This window comes from Urocampus carinirostris, chromosome 15 (genome assembly GCF_059441175.1).
Source record: "Urocampus carinirostris isolate Australia breed hairy pipefish chromosome 15, RoL_Ucar_1.0, whole genome shotgun sequence".
Classification (NCBI taxonomy): domain Eukaryota; kingdom Metazoa; phylum Chordata; class Actinopteri; order Syngnathiformes; family Syngnathidae; genus Urocampus; species Urocampus carinirostris.
The window spans coordinates 12,114,223-12,142,094 of NC_142363.1; the positions used below are offsets into that span (position 1 = coordinate 12,114,223).

At 37.8% G+C, this 27,872-nt stretch overlaps 1 protein-coding gene across 4 annotated transcripts; it reads right to left on the reverse strand.

Annotated features, from left to right (window-relative positions):
* Positions 1–1,067: 1,067 nt before the first annotated feature.
* Positions 1,068–24,168, reverse strand: erich1 (glutamate rich 1). Of its 4 annotated transcripts, XM_088354490.1 has the most exons (7): positions 24,014–24,165; positions 17,762–17,905; positions 17,550–17,687; positions 14,595–14,981; positions 14,303–14,497; positions 2,970–3,080; positions 1,068–1,114 (listed from the first exon to the last, which is right to left on the reverse strand). In XM_088354490.1, coding segments are annotated over exons 1-7 (1,005 nt in total). In that variant the 5' UTR covers positions 24,042–24,165; the 3' UTR covers positions 1,068–1,112. The 4 variants fall into 4 exon arrangements, with proteins under 4 accessions (XP_088210616.1, XP_088210617.1, XP_088210615.1 ...); XM_088354491.1 differs by lacking the exon at positions 2,970–3,080 and having other exon boundaries at positions 24,014–24,168; XM_088354489.1 differs by lacking the exon at positions 1,068–1,114 and having other exon boundaries at positions 2,959–3,080; positions 23,857–24,166.
* Positions 24,169–27,872: the final 3,704 nt, after the last annotated feature.

The window sequence follows — 27,872 nt, forward strand, 5'->3', positions numbered from 1 at the left end:
CATCAGATTGTTTACCGTTACACAGAGGATGAAAATTTCATTGGCTTTAGTAATTTAGATTGAGAATGATAGTTTGGTAAGCATGTTATTTATGCGAGAGTTATCTGAACAGGCATGTCAATCATGTAACGTTTAGATACAGTACAAAGCAATTCGCCCCGTTGTCTCTTATATTTTAAATTACCTTTGAAGATTTTGGTGTTGGGTTTTCCCCTAAAAATGTGACTTATACACTGGTGCGACCTATATATGGTCATATAAGGAAACTGTCCAGAAAATACAGCAAATAGTTTATAGCCTTAAGTTATCAAAAGATAACGGCAGAGGGGAGTAATACTATTTTTCTGTTACTAAAAGTAAAATAAATGTAGTGCTTTTAATCACATTGCATCTTCAGGAAAAATAGCTATTAAAAACATATTTCAATCAATTTACATGGGTTTAAAGCTTCAACATAAAATCGATAGAGTCCATTAAAATTGATGATTAAAAGCGTTGGCAACAAATAATTTCATCGATGCATTAAGTCGCACGATTTATGCGTCACCAAGCACGTCGCAGAGTCAGTTGAGTCACACACAGCGCCGGTTTGCGAGCATAAGAGAGCGAGTTGAATTAATTACTGCGTGTGTGTGAGCAAGAATATTTTTATTTCAGTTAAAATAATAAATAAAGTTTATTTGGACACGACACCAAAAACAGTATAAATTAATAGTTTACCAAGGAAACAACAAACCATTTGCACCAAACGCACACAAAACGCAGATGAACTATACAAAATTAACATAAATATGTGGCCAAAGGGAGTAGGCTGAAGTTGAGGCTTTTAAATGCCCACCCTTATTAAACTTATAATTTTAAGCGGTGTTTAATTTGCTTTATAAAAAAAAGCTGAACTTGCCCACAATCGTTTAAATTGTTTTATGTATTTCTATTAAACTGTGTTTTTTCCCCTAAATTTACTTTTGACTTGGAATCTGTTAAATATTAAAATCAATTTAAAAATAAAAAATAAAAATTGTGAAGAAATCCACACACTAAACAGGTGATGAAATATTTTTACCCACCACTTTACGTAAGCTCACTCAGATCGCAGCACTGGTGCTCGTTAGTTCTGAAAAAGACAAGAGCGCTTACTCCACATGACACAATGACACTCCCCGGCCGGGATAATTCTCTGTCCTTCGCGTGAACTCCTCCCCTGGCAACAAGCTTTGGAAAGATGCACCAGAATAGAATGCAGCCAGCTTCTGGCTCCACACGGGGCAATGATGCTCAAAGTTTAACATTGATCAACATGCTGTAGTATAAAGCTAAGTACTTGCAACAAGTGATATATTGCAGGAAAGTTTCAAAATTATTTGTTTTGAATTGTTCAATATATTTGAGGGACATGTAGTTGCAAAAGCCTTAATTCTTTTTGAGTACCTCACATTCAGTCGAAAATTGGATTTCAAGTTTTTTCTTATAACTGCAAAACATTTTGATTCATTGGATAGTTTTAAATGTCATGACAGGAAACAAAACACATCTCCCTGTGGTGCTGACATTTTCCTAACTGGTAATTGGGGGGTCAGACAAAAGACAGACAACCGTAACCAATTTCCATTCATTTGGACAACATGAAAACAATGTGGTCAATAATGGATCAATAAAACTACAGTTCATTAAACTGGTTAAACAAATTCTAGTTTTCCCTCTCTTGCAGAATGGAAAAATAGCCGAAGAATAACAGAAATATGTTAGCTGAGTGCTAAGTGCACCCGGGGCACAATTCTGAGGTCATGGGTTCAAATCCAGTTACCAGCCTTCCTGTGCGGAGTTTGCATGTTCTCTCTGTGCTTGTGTGGGTTTCCTAGCAGCACTCTGGTTTCCTCCCTCACTCCAAAAACATGCATGTCAGGTTAATGGCCTGTCCAAATTGTCCTTAGGTGTGAATAAGCGAGTATGTTGTCTTTCTCCGTGTGCCCTGCTATTGGCTGGCAACTGGTTCAGGGTGTCCCCTGCCCACTGCCTGAAGACACCTGGGATGGGCTAAAGCACCCCTCACGACCCTATTGTGGATAAACGGTGCAGATAACGGAGGGATGGATTAAAAAAAAATGTCCTGGTGATATTTTCAAAAGAAGAGGGGTTTTTCTTTTAGTATTAGTGGTTCATTTTTTTAATTATGAATTAATTAGACTACGATTAGCAAATTGCAGATGCGGCCGCAAGTATTTGTAAAAGGTGTTGATAATCTTAAAATGAAACTCACTTTGTAAGATGTGATTTTTGTCTCATATTCTGGGTTCATATAGCTTTTTCATGGCCAATTTAAAGCACTTTTTGAGAACATTCAAAGCTAAATTTTCCAATTCCTCGAATACCATTACAAGATCGAATCGTGAGCGTGAGTCATGTATTTAAGAGTCACAAATATGTCTGCTATGTACATATGGGATTTTTAATCTTGAGTCTTTATTTATCAAAACATGATTTTTACATTTTGAATAAATCTGAAATATATCCGTTTTTGAAAAGAATATCTCCCCATATTGGTATTGGGTAAAATTGACTATAAGTATATGTATGAATGAATATGTAGCTTGCAATTTCAGTTGCAGGAAATTTTTCCTATTACCATTGGAAAACACACATTTTGTGCATGTCCCATAATAAATGTCCATAATTGATACATAATCGTTGGACAGAAGACACTTTTCATAGTGCCCTGTTTAGGTGTAGCAACCCCTTGTCCTTCATAGGACAATGCCGCGTAAACTAATGCCAGTTTAGGTTAATCACAAGGTGAAGAAGAAATGCAATGGGAAAGCAAAGCCACCATAGAGCAGTGTCAGTGTTTTTGGCAAAAATCGAATCAACCAGTCGTGTTTGATTTCTGGACAAAATCGCCCAGCCCCGCAACAGCGTGACTATCACATAAAGAGCATAATATAAAACATACAAAAAGTTGAGTTATTCCTTACACTGTGTTGAGGTATAACTAAGCGTCTCAGATTCTGTCTCATCGCGTTGCTTGGTGGAAAGAATATCTGTTATCCAATATTGGAACAACGTGGCAATCGCAGTGGTTTCCTCTGAAACAAAAAGACAACAAAGTATGGTAATTGAATAAAATAAATCTTGAATTAGTAATTAAGTGCTAGAATGATAACATTAAAAGAACAAAAATTATGTGTATTTCAAGCCTTTTACAATAAACCTGTGTTTTTCAACCAGTATGCCGGGGCACACTAGTGTGCTCCCAGAACCTTGTCTAGTGTGTCACAGGAAATGGCCCCATTTTATCTTTGCAAAAAAGAAAAGCCATTGTCCAGTATCTTTGCTTTCTTCCAGTGATTTGCCGAGTAACTAACATTTGTCCATCTCGGTAGGAGCCAGCAGATTACCATGTTTTTAAATACTGTATACAGATTATCTGCTCATGAGGTATTGAGTAATATCAAGTAACTTATTTGAATGTTAATTGTTTTTTTTTTTACAATTAAATTTTTTTAAAAAGTTCTACTGGCAGTCAATTTTTGGCTTACTTTAATTATCCCCCCACCACCCTTGGAAAAAGGACAAAAATATAGTAAAACTATGTGAAATAAAAATTATAAAAATGTAGTAACATTGAAAATTATTGCATAACTATTAACCACAATGAACAACCCCTATTACCGTTCGGGCCATAGTAAACACAGATGATAAAAAAAAAAAAACTTTAATAAATAATAATAATAAAATAATGCAATAAATTAAGGCAGTTTAATGAATTAAGGTTTTAAAAAAAACAACATAAAACTGGTGCCAGGAATTCACTTTTGATCTGGATTTCTTGATAAAAAAGTTTGCTTTGTCTCAAAAAAGGTTGAGAAAAACGACAGGCATATGTATTATATATTTAACGCGATAGCGAGGCTTTTACATATAAAATAAGTAATCTGGTGTCAGTTGAAAGCAGCTTGGTTGAAAAAAAAACACACATCACCCAAGAGTGTTCTGCCTTTGGCTTAAGTTGTGTTCAAAGACCAGACTTGAGGTCTGGCGTCAGAATGTTTTTTTAATTTTTTTTAAACTTCCATCCATTATCTGTATCATGACCTCAGAACTGTGCCGCACATGCGCTAATCACCGTGCTGCCGTGCGCGACCCTACTGAGGGTAAGCAGTGCAGAATTATCTTTTTTTTTTTAACTTATATATGTTAAATATTTAACATCTTTTTAATCATGATTTTCAAATTGAGTTTAGCTTGTTACGTGCTAAATGTATCACTATCGCTAGCAGGGCTGGACCAAAAACAAAAGAACAAAAAACAAAAAAAGTAAGGGATCCTAACAGTTTTTCATTAGGGCTTAAAGCTGGAACTCTCACGGACAGGTGAATAGAGCAAAACACCAAATTGTGTTTGTCAGGGAATTTAACTTTAAAATGGATAAAGAGCTTTAAATTATTTTTCAGCTAAATTGTTGTGGAAAATCTGTCAGTAAGAATTTGTATGCAGAAACTGAATATTGGTGGAGCAGTCAAGCAGTTTATGAGATAAATTCCACAGCATAGAAAATATTTTGAAAGGGAAAACTGTGTAGGACAATCTGGCAATCTGCGTGCTAGGGTCGTGGGGGGTGCTGAAGCCCATCCCAGGTGTCTTCAGGCAGTGGGCAGGGGACACCCTGAACTGGTTGCCAGCCAGTCGCAGGGCACACAGAAACGGACAACTCACTCACTCATTCACACCAAGGCACAATTTGGACCGGCCAATTAATCTAACGTGCATGTTTTTGGAATGTGGGAGGAAACTGGAGTGCCCGGAGGAGACCCAAGCAAGAACAGGGAGAACATGCAAACTCCACTCAGGAAGGTTCGATCTCATGACCTCAGAACTGTGCCGCACATGCTCTAACCACTGTGCTGCCGTACTGCCCAGGTTTCAAATCATCAAACCAATTTTAATACTACACAGAAACAACCCAAGGAAATATGGTAAATGTAGTCTTTAAATGTTCATTCTATTTATTAAGGCACAAAAATAATCTAGGGTTTTCTGGCCCTATGTGAAAAGAAAAACCTTAAACAGGTAGTTCATGCTAGAAAACACCTCAATATGGCAGATTTGAAACAATTTTGCGTAAAAGAGTGGGCCAAAATTCTTCACTTAAAACTTATGAGTCTGATAAGAAGGCCAAACCATTCACTAAAAATAATTTTATCTAAAAAAATGAGTCAGTAGAAAAAAAAACTTTCAAAAGGCACACTTCCAAAAACATAGTTCATGTGCTGATTCTTTGATAAAGATTTTGGGGGGGATTTGCATTATGAAACACTGACATGGGGATGACTCATGCGCCAAGAAGACCGTGGGCATGTTGGAGCAGCTTTCATGCGGTTTCAAAGCAGGTGCACAAAGAGAAAAGTAGAAAAAATATGACAGCAGGCTTGGCAACAGTCTGGATTTCTCAAGGTTCAGTCTTGCCCATGTGACTGGACAGATGTGGGTTTCGACATCGAATCCTCTTGTTACGTGTCTTGCGTGGCACCTTCTGAGGCGAACACAAACAAGCAGACCCCTGACTAGCCTCTCCTAATCCTATTAGGAAACCGTTTTGCCAAGGGTTGAGGCCAGGTTCACACATAACAATGCATCAGATGTGAGGATGAATTCAAGTACATGTTTTAAGTTGAGGGCTAGTATGTGCAGCAGAGGTAAGATCATAAACCCAAGCCCAAAGCAGACTCCAATTTTGGTTTCTGTCCGTAATAAAATATTAATTACGGTGTATGCCGGGATACATATGCCGGCGTTTCATTTCCCAGCCAATGTGTCAATCATCATTTGAATCGATCACTATTGGCTAAAGTTATTCGGAGGTAAAGAAGGCGGATCCTTTTTATCATTTACAGGCTCGCATAGGCTAAAGGGGGCAAAACAAAGCCTGCAATTGGCCGAAAAAGATGAATGTGAATAGCAAGTTTGGTTGTCTACGGCATAGATAAAACATGTTTTACTATTCTGTATTTGTAAATATTTTACTCTCCTGGATTTACTACACTCACGGATATAAGAGGACCATGGTTGCACATTATTATTGAACGCAACGACTTGGGAGAGCTACTACGGCTATAACCAGCTCAGTAGCCTAGATGGTAAGGCGCCCGCTTTGAGACTGGGAGGTCGGTGGTTCGCGCCCCGGCCGAGTCATTCCTAAGACTTAAAAAGTGGTCGGCGGCGCCCTCTGTTGGCTGCGGCTGCATCGGCTCGCTACAACGGGTCAGGTGCAATCGACATTTCGTTCTGTGTACATTGTTACACAGAATGACAATACAAATAAATTATTATTATTATTATTATTATATATTTTCCCAGTATCTTGTTTCAGAGTGATATCAATGTTTCTGTGATGGGTCTTTTTTAAATTAAACTCAATTCCAAGTGTTTATTGTCATATGCACAGTAAAGTTGCGAGCGAAAAAGAAAATAGAAACTAAGGAATGGTTGGCATTTCTTGAATCCCAAGACTTTAACCTTCCGAATGATATTTGGAACGATGCATTTGAGTGACATCGTACAGACACTGTTTCTGTATATGTCTGAGACACATATTTGCTTCTTTGCAAGCTTTCAGAATGTTTAGGGGGTAATAAGTTTGACTGAACTATCTGACTGTTTTGTCGACGTTCCCATTGTAGCGCCTTATAATCCGGTGCACCTTATGTATGGTAGATATAGGACCAAAAACTACTTTTTGGGGGTGCGCCCGATAACCCGTTGCGCCCTATAGTGCAGAAAATAGGGTACATCCGTTTCTGAAAATGTATACTAAAACATTGTGTGGATACAAAAAAACAAAAACCGATATTTACTCTATTAAAAAAAACAAAAAAACTACAGTGTTCTCGTTTGCCCGCGTCCCAGACGCATCATTTTTGCTGGGGACGCATTGTGTCATATCAACGTGCGTCCCTGGGACGCAACTTTTTTGACACAAAATTGTCATTATTACCAGATACTTTTTTTTAACAAATATTTACCGCACTCAACTTTTTGTCAGGCAGATACGCCATTGTTGTTTTGGTCTCGCGGTTCGAGTTTTCGTCTGCACGCAGACCTCGGAAAACAAGATTACGTCATTGTTGTGGTGGAAGTCCGTCTCTTTTTAGAGAACCGGCTTTTTCGGCTCAACTCATTAAAGAGAGCCGGCTCTCAAACGGCTCACTTGCTTTGATGCATTATATTACGAATGATGATGTTGTATAAATAAGTTAAGAAAAAAAGGAAGTATAAAAGGAGAAAATGAAAAAAGACAGGTTTGTGGTTATCCCTTTAATCAGTATATTACCAACAATAATTTAATGCAGAAAATGAATTAATAATTTGAATAAGAAAATGTATTTTTCTACTTAATTATATTTGCATGTATTTCTTCCTTCTACAGTGAACGTCCAACCTACTTCATTTTGAACTTTTTTTTATGATAAACTTCATTCATGTCGAGCAACTCAGTGTCTCACAACAAAATGTTCATTAACAATATATGATGTAAGGAAACACATGTACAATATAACATGTTAAACTACATAAACACGTTTTAAAAAAAATATGGTGTAAGATTTTTTTTTTGTATTTTGTAAGGGAAAATATGACAGTTTGTAAGTGCATGGAGCCGTGGAGGTTGACAGGTATGAGTATGCCTCCGAAAAAACAGTATTAGGTGAAAATCAACACAAAATTGGTAATTTCTTCAGTGTCGGTAATAAGTCGAAACATAATGCAGAAAGTAATAACAACGGCATAATTCCGGCAGGGAAAAATGGCAGATAAATTCTTCGGAAGATCCCGGAGGCAAGGAAAACTAGTGTGTTGAAGGGAACGATTTAATGAAAGAAAATAAACAAAAGACTATAGATTAATAGAATTATTTCAGCAATATGATTTTGTATAATGTAAAATATTGTTGTGAACTGAAAAATCTTGAAGTGATAACTGATTTGTATTACCAATAAACTGTGATTATTGAAACTGAATGAATATATAGATTTATATAATGTTTTTTGTCAATTTACTATTTCAACCTCGATAACACAAAATTTTGGGGACCCATAGATCTCTGTTGGGACCCATAGATTTTTGAGCATGCGAGTCCCATCACTTTTCAGAGGTAAAATGAACACTGAAACTATGTTTTGGCTCTTGCCGGCCATACACTGTTGTTCTTCTTGGTGTCTCTCTTATTTTAAGTTATGCGATAGATTGATAAAGACATACTGTTGCTCTGGTTTATGGCCCAATTTCCAAACCATCAAAATGACGGAAGGCCTTAAAATATTCCTGTCAACACTTTAAAAAAAATCCATCAATGATGAAATATTGTTGGTTAATATAACCTCTGCAGACACAGAAAGATTTAAATGTTTATACAGTCTTGTTTAACTGAGATTCTGTTACAAAAGACAGGCTTTAATTTGTGATCGTAGATTACATAACTGTCAATCTCAGCCAATAGCCCCCCTAATTAATTATTGCAAGTGCCCCTTTTCAGCGATAATAAACCTTACAAACACAACACGGTACTTTTTACTCACAGCAACACAGACTATGTCGAATTAAAACAAAAATAACTTGTGTAAAAAATTCCATTAGCGGAAAAAAAACACCACAATTCTTAGAGCATCTTTCTTAGTTCTTTGCCCACATGCGGTAAATGTAGTATTGCTTATTATCGGAGCAGTGCAGGATTTTTCAGACTCATTTTAAGGAATCTGCAATAATGTCATCTGCCACCAGTGCCTGAGACTATACGGATTAGAGACGAAATGGGCAAGACGAGATCGGTGTAACACATCCCCCCCCCTCCGTACAAAAATGTTATACACCGTACACAATTTAAAATGATCAAAAATCTATAAAATACAGGGGAAATGTAAGAGTTGACAGGTATGAAATCACTTCCCTTTTTCCAGAGTACTCAAAAATAAAATGTGAAATTTTGATATGGCTTCAGGTTCGTTCCTGCAATCAAGGTACCGTATTTTCCGCACTATAGGTCGCACTGGGTTATAGGGCGCACCCCCAAAAAATAGTTTTTGGTCCTATATCTTCCATAGATAAGGCGCACCGGATTATAAGGCGCTACAATGGGAACGTGGACAAAACAGTCAGAGGATTCAGTCATACTGATTACCCCCTTAACATTCTAAAAGCTTGCAAAGAAGCAAATACGTGTCATAGACACGTGCAGATGCGGTGTCCGTACGATGTCACTCAAATGCATCGTTCCAAATATCATTCGGAAGGTTAAAGACTTGGGATTCAAGAAATGCCAACCATTCCTTAGTTTCTATTTTCTTTTTCGCTCGCAACTTTACTGTGCATATGACAATAAACACTTGGAATTGAGTTTAATTCACTCAACTCATCACAGCAACATCAAGATCGTTCTAAAACAAGATACCGGGAAAATATAAAGCCGCATAGCTCACCTAAGTTCTCACGTTCAATAATGATACGCAATCATGGTCTTCTTACAACCGTGAGTGAAGTAAATCCAGGAGAGTAAAATGTTTATAGATACAGACTAATGAAACATGTTTCTTTATGGCGTAGTTTAGCAAGCTTGCTATTCAGTCATCTTTTTCGGCCAATTGCAGGGTTTGTTTTGGCCCTCTAGCCTATCCGAGGCTCCGAATAACTTCAGCCAATAGCGATCGATTTAACGGATGACTGACACATCTTTTTAGGCCAATTGCAGGGTTTGTTTTGGCCCTCTAGCCAATCCGAGGCTCCGAATAACTTCAGCCAATAGCGATCGATTTAACGGATGATTGACACATTTTTTCGGCCAATTGCAGGGTTTGTTTTGGCCCTTTAGCCAATCCGAGGCTCCGAATAACTTCAGCCAATAGCGATCGATTTGACTGATGATTGACACTTCTTTTTCGGCCAATTGCAGGGTTTGTTTCGGCCCTCTAGCCTATCCGAAGCTCCGAATAACTTCAGCCAATAGCGATCGATTTAACGGATGATTGACACATCTTTTTCGGCCAATTGCAGGGTTTGTTTCGGCCCTCTAGCCTATCCGAGGCTCCGAATAACTTTAGCCAATAGCGATCGATTCAAATGATGATTGACACTTTGGTTAGCCAATGAAATGCCGGTATATAAATCCCAGCATACACCGCGGACTACTCCACGTTCGGGGGGAAATCGAGTCGGCGGCTGTTGCGTAAGTTGCGAGACCTTGCGATTTAATATTGAGCCATATATAAGGCGTACTGTATTATAAGGCGCATGGTCAGCTTTTGAAAAATATTAAGACTTTTAGGTGCGCCTTATAGTGCGGAAAATACGGTAATTGGTCGGGCTTGGCCTTGGTTGGGTCGAGGTGGATTTCTTTAGGCATGATCTTTTCTCTAATGTGCAGGCGGAGGCTGAGGCTGAGGAGGGCAAGCTATTACAGGTTTGGGCTGGTGACCCACACAGAAATAAGAGTGTGGATGGTATTAGAGACAGGCTCGGGCAGACAAAGGCAAGTGGAAACTTCTGCAGAAGATGTGCCTGAGCAATACCACTAAAGCAATGGCAGCCATTTTGGACTGTTCACCTTGTCTGTGTTTTCATGAGATACAGTATGTCACAAAAGTGAGTACACCCCTTAAATTTCTGCAGATATTTCATTATAATGTTTAATAGAACATCACTAAAGAAACATTGCTTTGAAACAATAAAAAGAAGTATGTCAACAAAGGCCATGACGTACTGGAAAGATATCCTCTGGTCTGATGAGACAAAGATTAATTTATTTGGCTCAGATAATGTGAGGCATGTGTGGCGGCAACCAGGTGAGGAGTACAAACATGTTTGTGTTGTGCCTGAAGTCAAGCATGGTGTTGGGAATTTCAAGGTTTAGGGCTGCATGAGTGCGACTCGAGTTGGGGAGTTGCATTTCATTGAGTATAACTTGAATTCAAGCATGTACTGTGAAATACTGGAGCAACGAATGATCCCCGCCTTCCAGAAACTGGGTCACCGGGCAACGTTCTAGCTTGACAATGACCCCTTATACACTTCTAAGATGACCAAGGCTTTTCTCAAGGGGCTAAGGGTAAAGGGGTGGACTGGCCAAGCATGTCTCTAAATCTAAAACTAATAGAACATCTTTGGGGGATCCAAGGCGAAAGGTGGAGAGGCATATGATCTCAATATAATGCTCCAGCTCTGTCATGTTGACATGGAGCTGTGGAATAGCATTTTGGTGGCAATTTGTGAGGCTCTGGTGAAATCCATGGCCAGGAGGATTAAGATGGTTCTGCAAAATCGTATTGGCCACACAAAATAATGAACTTCAGGAACTTTCACTCTAGGGTGTACTCACTTTTGTTACCAGGGGTTTAGCTACTAATGGCTTTATTTTGAATTTTTTGAGGGGAAAAATAAATTTACACAGCTTTACACAGACTACGTCTCATTGTGTCAAAGCGATATTTCTTGAGTGCTGTTAAATTAAACTCAATGATTACATTTCAGCAGAAATGTGAGGGGTGTTCTCACTTTTGTGACATACTGTATATGACAAAAACATTTACATGGATCTTTTAACAACATTAATCAGTCGGGGGTTGGATTAAACTACTTTAAACCTTAATCTGCCAAGATTACTTGGATAACCCTATTGTTCCAATATTGTGGAAGGAGTTCAGGGAAGGCTATTTTTGTAGCATGTAACAATGCTCCTTAGCAACAAAGAAAGGACTTTCAAACAATAATGTTTTAGGGAATAAATGTTTTTTTTACGAAAGGAAACACAAGTGTTTCAGATAACTATATTTTCTACAATAGATGATAAAGATACCCGGAACTGTGTATATATGATCTTAGTTAAAAAATAAAATCAGCCTAAATTAAAAATATAGTGCAATCTGCAATAAGTTCAAATTGGTCATCTTAAAGATTTGTTTTCCTCATTGTTCAGGAATAGTATTTATTAGGGCTGCAGCAACGAATCTATAAAATTGATTAAAATTGATTATTTAAAGTGTTGGCAACGAATTAGTTCATCGATTCGTTGCGTCGCGCAATTTCAGCACGCCGCAGAGCCAGTGATGTCAGCGAGCATAACAGCGAGGTGGAATGCAAACTAAGACGCTATTTTTAAAGACTACGGTAAACTTAACTCATGAGACATGACAGACACATAGAAAACAGTTTGACTTAAGTATGCAAAAGTATGGCAGTACTCCACACTTCACAAAAAAAATGTGTCCCTTGCAACCTTTGCAAATGTGATAGGAAACACGGGCACCAAGAATGTGAGGCAGCAATCAAAACCAAAAGGATGAAGGGAGCTCAGTAGCAGAGTAAGCCACTACATTATTTGTTTTTATTGTTTGTAATTTGTTTTTTTTAAGTGTGGTAATGTAACTTTCGTCCCTGGCAGCTAGCTGATTATAGCGTTTGCTTTTTAACTGATTGTGCCCGTGTGTGTGCGTGTGTGTGAGATACCTCTTTTACTTAAATCGTCTTAAGCAGTGTTTAATTGTGCTTTTGACAAAAAAACTCAACTTTCACACAATGGTGGTAAGATTGAGCATCAAGTTTTATTTTCAGGCAAAGTGGGAGTGATTAAATGAGGAAATGTAACGTTAGTCTCTGGTTACTCGATTGATGTGCTAGCCTTTGCTTGTTATCTCATTAATGACACGTGTGTGAGTGTGATACTTTTTATTTCAGTTCATTTTGGGGGGCACAGCACAAAACGAAATTGTACCAAATACTAATTAACAAAAGGGAACAAAAAAATATTTGCACAAAACACAAGAAAAAAAAGCTTAACAATACAATATTATCATAAATATGTGCCCAAAGGGAGTAGGCTTAACCGGGGTTTAATTGTGCTTTATATAAAAAAAGCTCAACTTGCACACAATGCTTTTAATAGGTTTAAGATGGAGTATCAGGTTTTACTTTTCTGGCAAAGTCTGATTGATTATTGTGTAATTGCAAACTGTAATACTCATAATATACTTTCTTATCTCATTAGGAAACAGCAAACAATGACAATGAAGTTTCATGATTGGAAAGAGACATTGCACACACCACAGCAAGCATCTGTCATCACTGAGAGCATCCTCATGTTATCCTCATTGACATGCTCACATTCTTGCATTGCAATGTTAAGTTCTCAAAGAAGGAAGAGTGAGAGAATAGTGGTTACGTTTTGCTTGTTAATGTTGAAAATCATGTTACTGGGTTTTCACATTTGCATTTATTTCTACTTCCAAAAGCTCACGTTTCTTCAAACAATAATACTAACAATTTTTTTGCACTTCACTTTTTAAAAAAAATATCTTATACATTTGCAAGTGTATAACATTGATTTGGAATGTAAATGTTGATTCGTGAGTTTTCAGATTTGCAATGACTTCTGTTTCCAAAAGCTCATTCATGTCCCTTAAACAACTAAATGCCTTTTTTACACTTAATATAAAAGTCTATATTTACAGGTACATAGCATACATTTGTATGTATATTGTGTGTCATTTAACAAACACTGATTTTTAAATTGCTTAATATTGTAGAATATTCAGTTTTGGAAATTTCCTTATTTGAATAAAGAAGAGAAAATCAATGTTTTTCTCTTATCCGATTTGTCGATAAACCGAAAAAATAATCGTCAGATTATTCAATTATTGAATAATCGTGAATTGCAGCCCTTGTATTTATATTTAAAAAGCTTTTCTGGTATGAATAAAAATATATTATTAAATGAAAAAGAAAATCATCTGCCATATTAGACATTTTTGTACATTACAAGTACGTTTTTCATTTGGCAATATGAATCAGGTGAAAGATATAGTAAAAGAAAAATAAAGTAGTCGCTCGATTTTTGTTTTTAGCGGGGACATTTTGGTACTGCAAAAATCTGTGGACTTTTAGAAAAGAGACAAATGGTACACAAAAAGAGACATATCCAAATATTTGTAAGATTAGCTTGAAATTAAATCGATGGCACATTGCTGCAAGCTTACACATTATCGTTTTGATTCTGAATATGCCTTTCTGCAGGAAAACAATGACTAGAGGCAGTTCAAAGCTGCTATTGCCTATTCCCTTTGGGTACATGTCATATATATTATGTTGTTTTATTGCATAGCTGTTTTTGTGCAACTATTCCGTTGTTTTCTTTTGTTAATTTGTGGTAGATGTTTTTTTGTGCTTTACCCAAATAAAAAGCCCCAAACACAAAATGACCAAGTTGTATGTCAGGTCTGCAGGCCCGTTTGGACTTTGCCTCACGTATTCAAACACATTCTTTGCTTACCTGTGTCCAACTGGGTGGTTCTGTAGAGGTCCTGGAGAGCCTCTTCCACTTTTTGTGTGTCCTTGTGTTGAACACAAAGCTTGAGAGTGTGGAGTTGTTCCAAAAGAGAAGCTGGCCTGCATCCGCTGGTGATACTGCTCAAAAGATCCTCCAAAACACCAGGCAGGTGAGGAATCCTCTTTCTACCCAGTAAAGCTAAATGATAACAAGACGCCGCATAGTCAAATGACACTATCCTAACATTGAGATTTAGGTGAATGCCCAATAAAGGTTAAATCTATAATGCACTCACAATCAGACTTATAGATTTCCATTGTGGCCCTGAGGAAATCTGCAACCTCAGCAACTCCCACTGCATCTTCTTTGGCATCCTCCTCATCCTTGTTTTGTCTTTGGTATGTGAATTCCAGTGCAGAAGCCCGAGGGACCAAACCCAATAAGAGCATCTTCTCTTTGTGTCGTTTCTTCTTCAGTTTCCTTTTCTTGTTCCGGCTAATGGGGGCCCCTTCGTCATCCCCCTTGTTCTGATTCTTAACATCACTTGATACAACGTTTGAAGCTGTTCCTTCAGAATCTTCAGAAATGTTCAATCGCTTTTTTCTTCTTTTCTTTCTTCGTTTCTGTTCATTTGCATAATCATCTTGGTCCAACTCTTCACTGCACGCCTGTGTAATATGTTCTGCAAGCCACAGGTAAGAAATTAGTCAGGGTAATATTCTGCAATCAACCAGATATCTCACATGTTGATATCAACACATTGAAGATGAGAAATAATGATTATTATTCTTACTACTATACTCAAGAACACCGGGAAAATGTGTTTTATTCTATTTAGGTGTCAAATACTTGGTGACATTTTTTTATTTTGTATTATAAACCAAGGGTGATAATACAACAACCTGAAGGCGGCCACATGTGACCTGCCAGCCATTTTCAAACACCCCCTCCCCAAAAAAAAATGTAAACAATATGAGATGTATCAAATGGTCAAAAGAAGTGAGAAAAATTTGAGATGCCTTTTTCATCTTTTCTCCCCTATACATTGCCAAGGTCCAAGATTTGAGACCGAATCAATGGATACAAAAAATGAAATACATTTTTTGGCCATTTTTTTTTTCAACCCAATATGGCCTGCAACTCAAGAATTTGCTAAGCCCTGTTATAAGCCCTCTGTTGCGGAACTTGTACACCTATTTACCGCATCATTTAACACCATATCAAAATTCCTGATCATTTTGATTGACACCCCTATCAAACACTTTTCACTGGTGTACCTAATATAATGGCCAATGAAATTTTAGACAGACAAATATTCTAAAACGAGCTTACAGATGCTGCCTTGCCGCCTAATTATATCCTGTTCAATGAGGTAAAACAAATAACGTCAGGTGGGATTCACCATTAGGCATGGAGTTAAGTACAGCGAGGTGTGAAATGAGACAACACGGTTATTAAAATTTGATAATTCAGAGAATTGGTGCGAAGATGGAAACAAACACAGTTCGATGCGTAAAAAAATATATTAAAATGTATGACTATTTAATAGTTTAAAGACATCTACGGGTATAAAAATGTCCTCTCTACAAAAAATGTTGTAAAGGGTGGGCTTTGAAAATCATAAGGAGTGAATTCAAGCCCCAACCAAACATTCATGGCCTTTTCCTCGGTGTTTCAAAATTATAATGACAGATTAATTTTGCCTGATTTAAGTTATTGTATGAACATTTTTCATGGCCAAATTCAAGCACTTTTTAAGGATTTTCAAAATCAATTCTCCAATTTCTCCACTACTCAAAATGCAAAGTCCAGTGGGAATCATGTATTTTGCGAATCCACAAATATATCTGTGATTTACCATATGCAATTTTTCATGTTGTACGTGCATTTATGAAGACATATGATTCATAGATTTTGAGCAAATGGCAAATATGTGTGTATTTAAACAACACGTGTGCAAATAATTTTTGAAACATATCTCTTCCCAGATGTGAGTTGGGTAAAAATGCTTACATTTTCAGCTACAAGAAGTTCTTCCCATTACAACTTACCACTGGAAAATGCAACCTTAATCGTTTATATCTTCCATAAGGAATACCTACAATTGATACAGAATCCTTGTGATAGTCCACCGTGGCCTGTTTATTATATGTAGCACGCACTTGTCCTCTTGTGGCAATCCAGCTTCATAGGACAATGCCATATAAACTAATGCCGGCTGCTGTTAATGACAAGGGAATACTAAAGTGGCAAAGGCGAAGCCACCGAACCAGGAGTGTCAGTGTCATTTTTAAGCAGACATGTAAGAAATATGGCAAAACTTCAATGACTTATAAGCTCTTCACCCAAAACAACTTTTAAAACCTTGAAAACCTAACATTAAAATTCAAACTTTTTTCAAGATTTCAAGAACCCGTACGAACCCTGAGTATAGAAATTAGGGGAAATACATATCGAAGCATTTATACAAGTACCTTTTCGACTACAGAGGAAGGCGATTAGGATTGTGCACAATGCTAGGCATTTTTTCTTTTTAAACCCAACATGTTGAAACTTAAAGATATAGATAACCTAAATTTACATGATTAGTATTTAAAACAAATTAAACATCGACTCTTGACAAATATTTCAACAGTTTTTCTACGGAGCAGACATTCATCGTCTAGGGAGAATCAATAACACTCTGGTTGAATATTCTCATTGTGCCACCTGTAAAAGTATTTATTGATGGAACAACTTACATGACTACCTTAAAAATTTCCCTAATTTATATCAATTTAAACAAATCCATACTCTAGGTATTTTTGATAAATATGCTAAAGATAATTCATATATCAAGAGTTTTTTTGTGGGCATTACAGTATAAGTTATAGTAATCGCTAGTGATATAAATGCAGGTCTGAAAGGTACTTTTTCTTTTTTCCTCATTACCCTTTTGTGGGGTAGAGTTCTGTTTTTTTTTTTTGTTTGAGTATGTCTATTCTGCAAGAATAAAGGGAATAAGAGATAGCAGTTAAAAGCCTACTCCTTTGGGCACATGTTTATGTATGTTATCATTGTATTGTAAAGCTTTTTTAATGCAAATATTTCAATTATCAATGTTTTTTTGGTGCCGTGCCCAAAAAAGACACTATACGTAAAATGTACAAATAAAGACCACCCCCTAAGGTAAAATATTGCAGATAGTGTTGAGTTTATTTTTATGATATATACTGTCTATCAAATTAAAATATATATTTAGATCCCTTACCAGATGTACTATCTGAACCATTTTCAAGTAGTGGTAGAATAACAGATTTCACTGAATCTGCATCATAGTCCTCAGGAGGAGGTAGAACCGTGTAAATCCGTCTGCTTCCAACATTTGCCTCTGGTGTTGTTTTATCAACTAAAAGAAAATGTTAATTTGGGCATTAAATCATATCCAATACAACAAAAAAGGTAAAAAAAAAGTACTCTTACTGTGAGGAATATCCTGGTGTGGGGTTTTTCCCTTCAATTGTGTTTTATTCATCACAGCATTCCAATGTATGCATGATGTAGATGGTTCCTTCTCCAATTTAGGGGCTGCAGGGTAAAGCTTCTGGAGTACCTTAGACTGGAATACTGAGTGTAATAAACACAAACTATATCATAAGTCGTTAAAGTCACACACAGGGTAGTAGACTCAAACTTATATATATATATATATAATATGAACAAACTACAATTCACTAGTGCTATGCTACAGGGAAAATGTATATGCTCTATTCTCGAATGGACTCCATTCACACATGATTGGGAACTTCCAGTCCCTGCTGTAAAGCATTACGATCCTTTTTAAGCCTTTGAATTATACTCCCACAGTCCCATTGGATAAAACAAGATCATGTTGTATAAATTGACTGCATTAATTTATTAATTGCTTGTTATCCAAAAGGTGGCGAAGCAATTATTTTGCTTGTCTGATTTAGAAATCATGACTTTAAAGTTTCGTCATATCAGATAATTGTTTTACCTTATTGAGTATGAATAACCTACTCGTCTATTGAGTTGAACAAAGTAAAAAAAATAGTTTAATGGAGTTTACACGGTATATTGTGGAACAGTAGTGGCTATGGATTAAAAACGTACAGTAAGGACATAATGGACTCTATGCACATGACATTACATTTCCTTCAGTGGCAGAATGAGAGCCATGACGGATGGCTTGACAGTGCTTGAATGAGTATTTGACTTGAAACAAATATCAACGACAACGACAGAAGAATATAACCACAGCTTTTTGTGCTAGTAATTTATTGCTGTGCATTGGGAAAGGTTCTAAGCCGGGTTCGAAATTTGAGAGACAATGCACGTTTCATGTATTTCCGAGCAATTTCATGTTAAGTAGGTACGAGTCATGTCAAAGACACTCAATTTAATCGGCCAATATAACAATGACAATACAATAAGTTAGCTATTGCTAACTAGCTATGTTAGAGTCTTACTGTTGCGATTTCTTACTACCTAAACGGGCTGCTTTAATTGCAATTAAGCAGCGATTCAAAACAGTAATCTCCTGAATATCACATTTATCGAAAACTGTTATGTGCACTACCATAAAACTTATTACGCCGAACTGAATTGTCAAATTATCGATGGATAAAATGGGAAATTAATGTACAGTTGAAAAAGCATAATTTCCCCATAGTAAAATTTTCAAAATGCTCAAAAGTGAAACAGGTTGGTTCAAAGTACAAATGCCGCACTGTTTACTACTGGTACTGCCATTGTTATGCCGAGAAATGTATCCCTGCCGAGATTTGAATCCCCTCGCTACTATAACCACTTTTACCTCGTTTTATATCACTTTTCGGGAATGTAATGGCGAACATATAACCAAAACCACTTCGTCTTGCATTTGTTGGGAATGTAATACAACTTAAACCATTCCGTCTCGTATTTGTTGTGAATGTAATCGAACGTTAATGTACACCGTATACAAATCACTCTTGAGCAGGTAACATGTTTATTTTGCCTTTTTCTATTCAAATCGCTCGCATTGAAACTGTTATGCACTCTACCATAAAGCTTATTTCATAATAATAAGCTTATTTCGGCATAATAATCTTTACGGTAGAATGCATAACAGTTCTCAAAAGTGATTTGTATACGGTGTACATTACCGTTCGATTACATTCACAACAAATACAAAGACGGAATGGTTTAAGTTGTATTACATTCCCAATAAATGAAAGACAAAGTGGTTTTTGTTATATGTTCGCCATTACATTCCCAAAAGTGAGATAAAACGAGGTAAAAGTGGTGATAGTAGCGAGGGTATGCAAATCTCGGCAGGGATCCATTTCTCAGCATAACACCGTCCGTCATGGTGTCATCTCGTGGTTAGGTCATGTGTGTGCAAAGGGTAAATATATTATTTCGTATCAAGTTATTAAAGCAAAATAAAATGTTGTGCTTTGTATCACAGTAGGATAATTAGCAATATAAAAAATACCTTCAAATTATACCTGAAAATACTTACATTTAAGCAGAAAACGTGACATGAACTCCTGAGCCGAGAGCCCATTTTTAAATAATGAGCGCACAGCATGAAACACTATACAGGTAACATCCAATTTATGACGAGGTTCTGTTACGATCGACCGGTGTTGTGCCCAAATCCGACTCCTCTGCAGATTCCTGCCCCCCTCGCGTGAACGCGCATTCTGCTATTCTGCTGCGCTTCCAACAAAAGCGATCATATTCTATATAAAACGCTTATTAAAACAATAAAGCGAGCTAATTATAACAATTGGGAGATCCTAATCTATATAACGCGTTTATTTAAACAATAAAGCGCGATATAACGCGTTTATTTAAACAATAAAGCGCGAAGCGCGATCGTATTCTACAAATTGCGTTTGTTAACGCGGATGCAAAAGTCACCAATGTCAATGTACGCTATGATTTCCGCGATCACAACTAATTGTACACAAATAATATTTATTTGATTTACTATAATATCCGTATGTAATGTCTTTTTTATTGTGAATGAAACCCTGGTTGCATTGGATCCCGCGGTGTAAACAAATAGTTTTTTTTTTTTCCATTTAAAATCGGACTTCCCTGCCTATACTGTTTGCAAAATAAGACACGCTTTAAACCTTATTATGCTCTTTGGTTTTGGGATCCAACTACAGAGGAATACCTCCACTATGCGATGTGTTACTGAATAGGTGTTCGACCAATCTAGTTCGTTTTTATTACTACTATTAATAATAATAATAGTAGTATTATGAAAAACGTCTGAAAGTTTTCAAATTCACTGTGCTGACATATTGATGCCACAGAAGGTTACTCTACAAGTTACAAGTCTGTATCTCCAACAGAGTCTGTTTTAGCAGGGGGGGGGAGGATTTGGGCAGGCAAAATCTTCCTCCCCCCCCTGCTAACTCCTGAATAAAAACTCCAAACGACCCCAAATTCACTGTGCTGACTTATTAATGCCACAGAAGGTTACTCTAGAAGTTACAAGTCTGTATCTCCAACAGAGTCTGTTTTAGCAGGGGGGGAGGATTTGGGCTGGCAAAATCCTCCCCCCCTGCTAACTCCTGAATAAAAACTCCAAATGACCCCAAATTCACTGTGCTGACTTATTAATGCCACAGAAGGTTACTCTAGAAGTTACAAGTCTGTATCTCTAACAGAGTCTGTTTTAGCAGTGGGGGAGGATTTGGGGCAGAAATGCCTGGCCAAAATCCCTCCCCCCCTGCTAACTCCTGAATAAAAACTCCAAATGACCCCAAATTCCCTGTGCTGACTTATTAATGCCACAGAAGGTTACTCTAGAAGTTACAAGTCTGTATCTCCAACAGAGTCTGTTTTAGCAGGGGGGGAGGATTTGGGCTGGCAAAATCCTCCCCCCCCCCCTGCTAAAACAGACTCTGTTAGAGATATAGACTTGTAACTTCTAGAGTAACCTTCTGTGACATTAATAAGTCAGTACAGTGAATTTGGGGTCGTTTGGAGTTTTTATTCAGGAGTTAGCAGGGGGGGGAGGATTTTGCCAGCCCAAATCCTCCCCCCCCTGCTAAAACAGACTCTGTTGGAGATACAGACTTGTAACTTATAGAGTAACCTTCTGTGACATTAATAAGTCAGTACAGTGAATTTGGGGTCGTTTGGAGTTTTTATTCAGGAGTTAGCAGGGGGGGGAGGATTTTGCCAGCCCAAATCCTCCCCCCCCCTGCTAAAACAGACTCTGTTGGAGATACAGACTTGTAACTTCTAGAGTAACCTTCTGTGGCATTAATAAGTCAGCACAGGGAATTTGGGGTCATTTGGAGTTTTTATTCAGGAGTTAGCAGGGGGAGAGGGATTTTGGCCAGGCATTTCTGCCCCAAATCCTCCCCCCCCTGCTAAAACAGACTCTGTTAGAGATAAAGACTTGTAACTTCTAGAGTAACCTTCTGTGGCATTAATAAGTCAGCACAGTGAATTTGGGGTCATTTGGAGTTTTTATTCAGGAGTTAGCAGGGGGGGAGGATTTTGCCTGCCCAAATCCCCCCCTGCTAAAACAGACTCTGTTGGAGATACAGACTTGTAACTTCTAGAGTAACCTTCTGTGGCATTAATAAGTCAGCACAGTGAATTTGGGGTTGTCTGGAGTTTTTATTCAGGAGATAGCAGGGGGGGGAGGATTTTGCCAGCCCAAATCCTCCCCCCCTGCTAAAACAGACTCTGTTGGAGATACAGACTTGTAACTTCTAGAGTAACCTTCTGTGGCATTAATAAGTCAGCACAGGGAATTTGGGGTCATTTGGAGTTTTTATTCAGGAGTTAGCAGGGGGGGAGGGATTTTGGCCAGGCATTTCTGCCCCAAATCCTCCCCCCCTGCTAAAACAGACTCTGTTAGAGATACAGACTTGTAACTTCTAGAGTAACCTTCTGTGGCATTAATAAGTCAGCACAGTGAATTTGGGGTCATTTGGAGTTTTTATTCAGGAGTTAGCAGGGGGGGAGGATTTTGCCTGCCCAAATCCTCCCCCCCCCCCCTGCTAAAACAGACTCTGTTAGAGATACAGACTTGTAACTTCTAGAGTAACCTTCTGTGGCATTAATAAGTCAGCACAGTGAATTTGGGGTTGTTTGGAGTTTTTATTCAGGAGATAGCAGGGGGGGGGAGGATTTTGCCAGCCCAAATCCTCCCCCCCCCTGCTAAAACAGACTCTGTTGGAGATACGGACTTGTAACTTCTAGAGTAACCTTCTGTGGCATTAATAAGTCAGCACAGTGAATTTGGGGTCGTTTGGAGTTTTTATTCAGGAGTTAGCAGGGGGGGGGGGAGGAGGATTTTGCCTGCCCAAATCCCCCCCCCCTGCTAAAACAGACTCTGTTGGAGACACAGACTTGTAACTTGTAGAGTAACCTTCTGTGGCATCAATATGTCAGCACAGTGAATTTGAAAACTTCCAGACGTTTTTCATAATACTACTATTATTATTATTAATAGTAGTAATAAAAACGAACTAGATTGGTCGAACACCTATTCAGTAACACATCGCATAGTGGAGGTATTCCTCTGTAGTTGGATCCCAAAACCAAAGAGCATAATAAGGTTTAAAGCGTGTCTTATTTTGCAAACAGTATAGGCAGGGAAGTCCGATTTTAAATGGAAAAAAAAAACTATTTGTTTACAACGCGGGATCCAATGCAACCAGGGTTTCATTCACAATAAAAAAGACATTACATACGGATATTATAGTAAATCAAATAAATATTATTTGTGTACAATTAGTTGTGATCGCGGAAATCATAGCGTACATTGACATTGGTGACTTTTGCATCCGCGTTAACAAACGCAATTTGTAGAATACGATCGCGCTTCGCGCTTTATTGTTTAAATAAACGCGTTATATCGCGCTTTATTGTTTAAATAAACGCGTTATATAGACTAGGATCTCCCAATTGTTATAATTAGCTCGCTTTATTGTTTTAATAAGCGTTTTATATAGAATATGATCGCTTTTGTTGGAAGCGCAGCAGAATAGCAGAATGCGCGTTCACGCGAGGGGGGGAGGAATCTGCAGAGGAGTCGGATTTGGGCACAACACCGGACACAAGTCTATTACAATGTTTCCATCTGCTTCAGATAATGTAGTTACAGTACTGAGTTAAGTGGTGGATTGCTGTGCCGACTGGTTGCCAAGGTTGTATGTGTTGCCAGGCTGATACGCCCTGCTATGCCAGCCAGCAATTCAAAAAAGAAAGCATGTTTTGGGAAAAAATGAGCAGGTCCAAAGTCAGATGTTACCTGTAGTGGTAAACACAATTGTCATTACCTTTTAAGTACGCAAGATTTTACAAAAACATTCATTCGTGTTGAATGAGCTTCATGTTAAATTATGAGTATTTCGCCAGTATTTGTTTTTTATAAAGACGTAAGTTTCGTCGCTCGTTTGAGAAGGAGACACGTGCAATTGTTTACAACTCGAATCACAAAACATGCCAAGCTAATAAAGCTAACTAGCCGCTTATAATAAACAAAACAGTCTCGTAACTTGCATTATAGTGTCAGTACACGTGTTACATACCCTTTTCTCTGCATGCCATTTCAGTTCGGTTTACTGGAGTCGAAGAAAACCCCAAAAGTGTTTGTTGTGGCGAAGTAGGTACGAGTAGATGGCAATGCTAGTGCTAGCTAACTTAGCAAGCGTTTTGGGAAACTTTAAAAAGTAAGCATTAGCTTACCGTAATACTCGAGTTTTAAATCAGCCATAACTTAAAAATAGCACCACACGTCAACCAAAAAACGCAAGACTTTGTATCTGTAAACAGGTCGGCGATGCGCGTGAGTCTACCCCTTCACTTGACTTCTGAAGCTGCCTACAACCGACCGGAAGTCCGTTTAAGATACAAACATTTCACTATTACCCTTCACATTGGAAATGCTCTGCTTTATTTTTTTACTCTGCGTTCGTGTACCAATGTCATCTCCAGCATCCGTTCTGCGATTCGGCGTGTAAAGCAATAGCATACACTGATTCCGCTTGTTTTTATTTTTTTGTTTTACAACGAAGTCTTAAGCAAAATAATTCTATTGAGAGTGTGCTTTCAAGAACGGATTTGTCCCCTGCCAAAATATATTGGACAGGTGAATTATTCAGAATATTTTCTGATAAATTAAATGTTGATAAACAGTTATCTTTTGAACTTTGAATAAATGTTTTGTGTGCACCACAGCCCCACCGGCGTTGGAATGCTGTAATAACAGCAGTTAAGCCAGCTGCAGGGTGTAAGGATGGAGGAATGAGTAGAAAACTGGAGTGCACTTCGTGCTCCGCATCATCTCCAGCCTGAGTTGGGTTTGACGTTCCTTCAAAACTTGTTTCGAGATTTTATAATGTGAACGGACTTGGCAGTCGGAGGATCCACATAGAATGCCATCTTTTAAGAAGGTAACCTCCTCCCTTTTCTTTTTAGCAGTCATCTATGTGTACATATTGTCCCACAAAATACTTTTGTGTGTTAACATAGTGTACAATATATCAAATGCACACTCATATGACCTTACACATACTATTTGTATGCATATGTTTAAAAATCTAAACATCACTCCTAAATTTTACATAATTTACCTAAGGTGTTCTTTTTTGGGGATTGGGGTGGAATATGTATTTTTTTAATTGGATATAAAATAATGACCATCCTTGATCTTTTTTTTGTGTACATCATCATGAGGAGAGGTGTGAATGAGGAGCGACTCCCGATAAAAGAAGGCTGCTGAGTACAAGGTTAACTTCCTCAATGCAGAATCCTGAGTTTTACCTGCATGCTGTAGTTCCTGTGGGTGGATGTGCTACAATTATTGCTGAGTCCTTGCCAGTGCTCAATAAGAGTGTGTCACAAAAATGCTTTGTGTGAATTGACGATTCGGTACCTCTACAAATGTAATAGAAAGATGTATATCCCCCTGAAAACTGACAAAGTATTGTCTCTCCCTCAGATGTATTCGTCACTAGTGACGTTTATCTCCTTTGTTTTTGACTTAACCAAGCCTCTCTTTTACATAACGGACAAGTAGATGCGCACGGATCAATGTACAAGCACTAATATTTTTTCCGAGACACAAAAGAAAACAAGATTAAATTCTACTGTGCTTTCGGCATTGCAAAACCTTTTTTTTTACAACAAACACCGTCACTGTTTAGCGTTAGAAGGCAACAATTACCTAAATAAATGTACAGTGCCTGGCGAAAGTATTGGCACCCCAAGAACTTTTTGTCATATTGCCAAGTTTTAGGCTTCAAACTGAAAATAATTTCTAAGAATAAACAAACATGTGAGACAAATTCATGAAGTGAAGCTAAATTATTTCAAAATGTATATTATATTTACAATGAAAACAACATATAAACAAGTGTTGCAAAAATATTGCCCCTCTGTTCTCTCAGCTCTGTCAACTGACTCCAGAAGTTCTGTGGTGAATTCTGTATGACTCAAGGTGGACTTATATGTCTGACCATGTCAAACAGAGAGCATGTGTGTTTAAGTTTCTGTTTAAATGCACCCGAGCAGACAGCATTATGATAGCTTTATGAAGACCAAAGAACACACCAGGCAGGTCAGGGATAAAGTTGTGGAAATGTTCAAAGAAGTAGTGGGATACAAGAAGATTTTGCAACATTTAGACATATCCTGGAGCATTGTGCAAGCAATAATATCTACATGGAGGGAGCATAAAAGCACTGCAAACCTACCAAGACCTGGCCATCCCTCTAAACGTTTGACCCAAGCAAGGAGAAAACTAATCAGAGAAGCAACCAAGATCACATTGGATTCCCTGCAGACGGACATGGCTGATCTCTGCACAAGACAACTTTTAGTTTGCATATATCTGCCCTTAATGGAGGAGTGGCAAAAAGAAAGCCCTTCCTGGAAGACAACCATAAAAAGGCCCGTTTGGCGTTGCAAAAAGCCACATCGGAGACACAAAAACACTTGGAACAAGGTACTCTGGTGAGATGAGACCACACTTGAATTTTTAAGGCTGAATGTAAAGTGTTATGTTTAGCATAAGAGTAACATTGCACATCAACCTGAACATACCTAACATACCGTACTGTCAAACATGGTATTGGGAGCATAATGATCTGCTTGTCTTCATCAGGGACTGGGAATATCATTAGAGTTGATGGGAAATTAGATTGAGCCAAATAGAGGGCGATACTTGCAGAAAGTATTTGGAGTTTGCCAGAGACCTGGAAATGGGGCGCAGGATCACTGTCCAACAGGACAACGATCCTAAACATAAAACAAAATCTACAATGAGGATAAGTAACAAGTGTGTCACAAAAAAATCTCATAATATTGTTATTAAACATATAGCTGAACTTTAGCTTGTTTTTCATTTTCAAAGTCATCCCTCTATGCTCTTTTGTACTTTAGCCAACTTGTATGCAATCAGTAAGTTTTCTTCAAGATAACTGATGTCACTAATTTCTTCGGACGAGATGAGATGGTCGCTTTAGAATGATGTTCTTCTCGACCAGGAACCGTCAGATGCTCAGGGCCTTGGTTCGGCCTTTAATACCTAACATCGAAGGAGTAGGTTAGGTCTTGGCATTAGTGGGGACCAAATCATAACCAAACATAAGTCTCACAAGAAATAGGGAAAAGGCACTGCCTATAACATTGGTCTTACGCGGCAGCGCTTTAGCACGGAACGCAATTTAACACTTTCTGAGCTGCTAGGTGAACAAGATGTTCATTGATCTATCTTTTTTAAGTGGTCATTGCTCAATATTGGTGAGGACATGTCACCTCTGTCCATAACAAATTTACACATCCAATATCGTGGGGCAAAAAGACACTATCAACAATAACCAGATTTTCATGTTTTCTCACTAAATTAAAATAGATTTGTAGTATTCAAGTAATATAATTCCTACAAAACTTGTTTATTACCTACATAAAAGTAACAGGACCTAATTAAACAATAACAATGATGTGCAGTAACAGGGCACAAAAATAAGAAGACACAAGTATATTTTTACTTCTATAAGTAAACACTCTGTTTCAGCAGTAGATGCACCCACATAAACATACATGAGCCCCATCACTGGTGTTTTTTTCCGAGTTGTTAATCTGAGGTTTGCGTGAACCATACCTATCCGACAAGGACAAGATAAGGCTCTCAAAATGTGTTTCAAGTTGCAAAGCAATGCTGCAAGTCACATTAGTGTGAGCGGGGAAATGTCATTTTGATCTACAGTAGGCAAGAGTTCGTCCTGAAACATTTAGTGAGCTATTTTCTCAGGCTCTACACCTTGCACAAATGTGTTTCTGCTCACAAGTCTTATCATCTTATAGTCCCTTGTCATTTAAATGGTATTTTCATTTTATTTTTATTGAAAAAGGTCATTGCAGTAGGTCTTCTTTCCCTTTTCCTTCTGCGTCCAGCACAGAAAACATTTCCTTTAGAAACTGATGTCATAACATTTGCAAGAACAATGCAATGACAATAACCATAATAATAATAATAATTTGGAATGTGCCTTTTTATCCCAATCCACATCCTGAAAACAGTTGGGTCAAAACAGCTCAATTT

What these genes read in the sequence shown, in the direction of transcription:
- erich1 (XM_088354488.1), bottom strand. Translation starts at nt 24,041, where the DNA reads ATGGCTGATTTAAAACTCGAGTATTACG. An exon ending in GGAAATCTATAAGTCTGATT is followed by an intron (nt 14,498 to 14,594) that starts GTGAGTGCATTA and finishes GTTATCATTTAG; the next exon opens with CTTTACTGGGTAGAAAGAGG. An exon ending in AACCACCCAGTTGGACACAG is followed by an intron (nt 3,081 to 14,302) that starts GTAAGCAAAGAA and finishes TTTTTGTTTCAG; the next exon opens with AGGAAACCACTGCGATTGCC.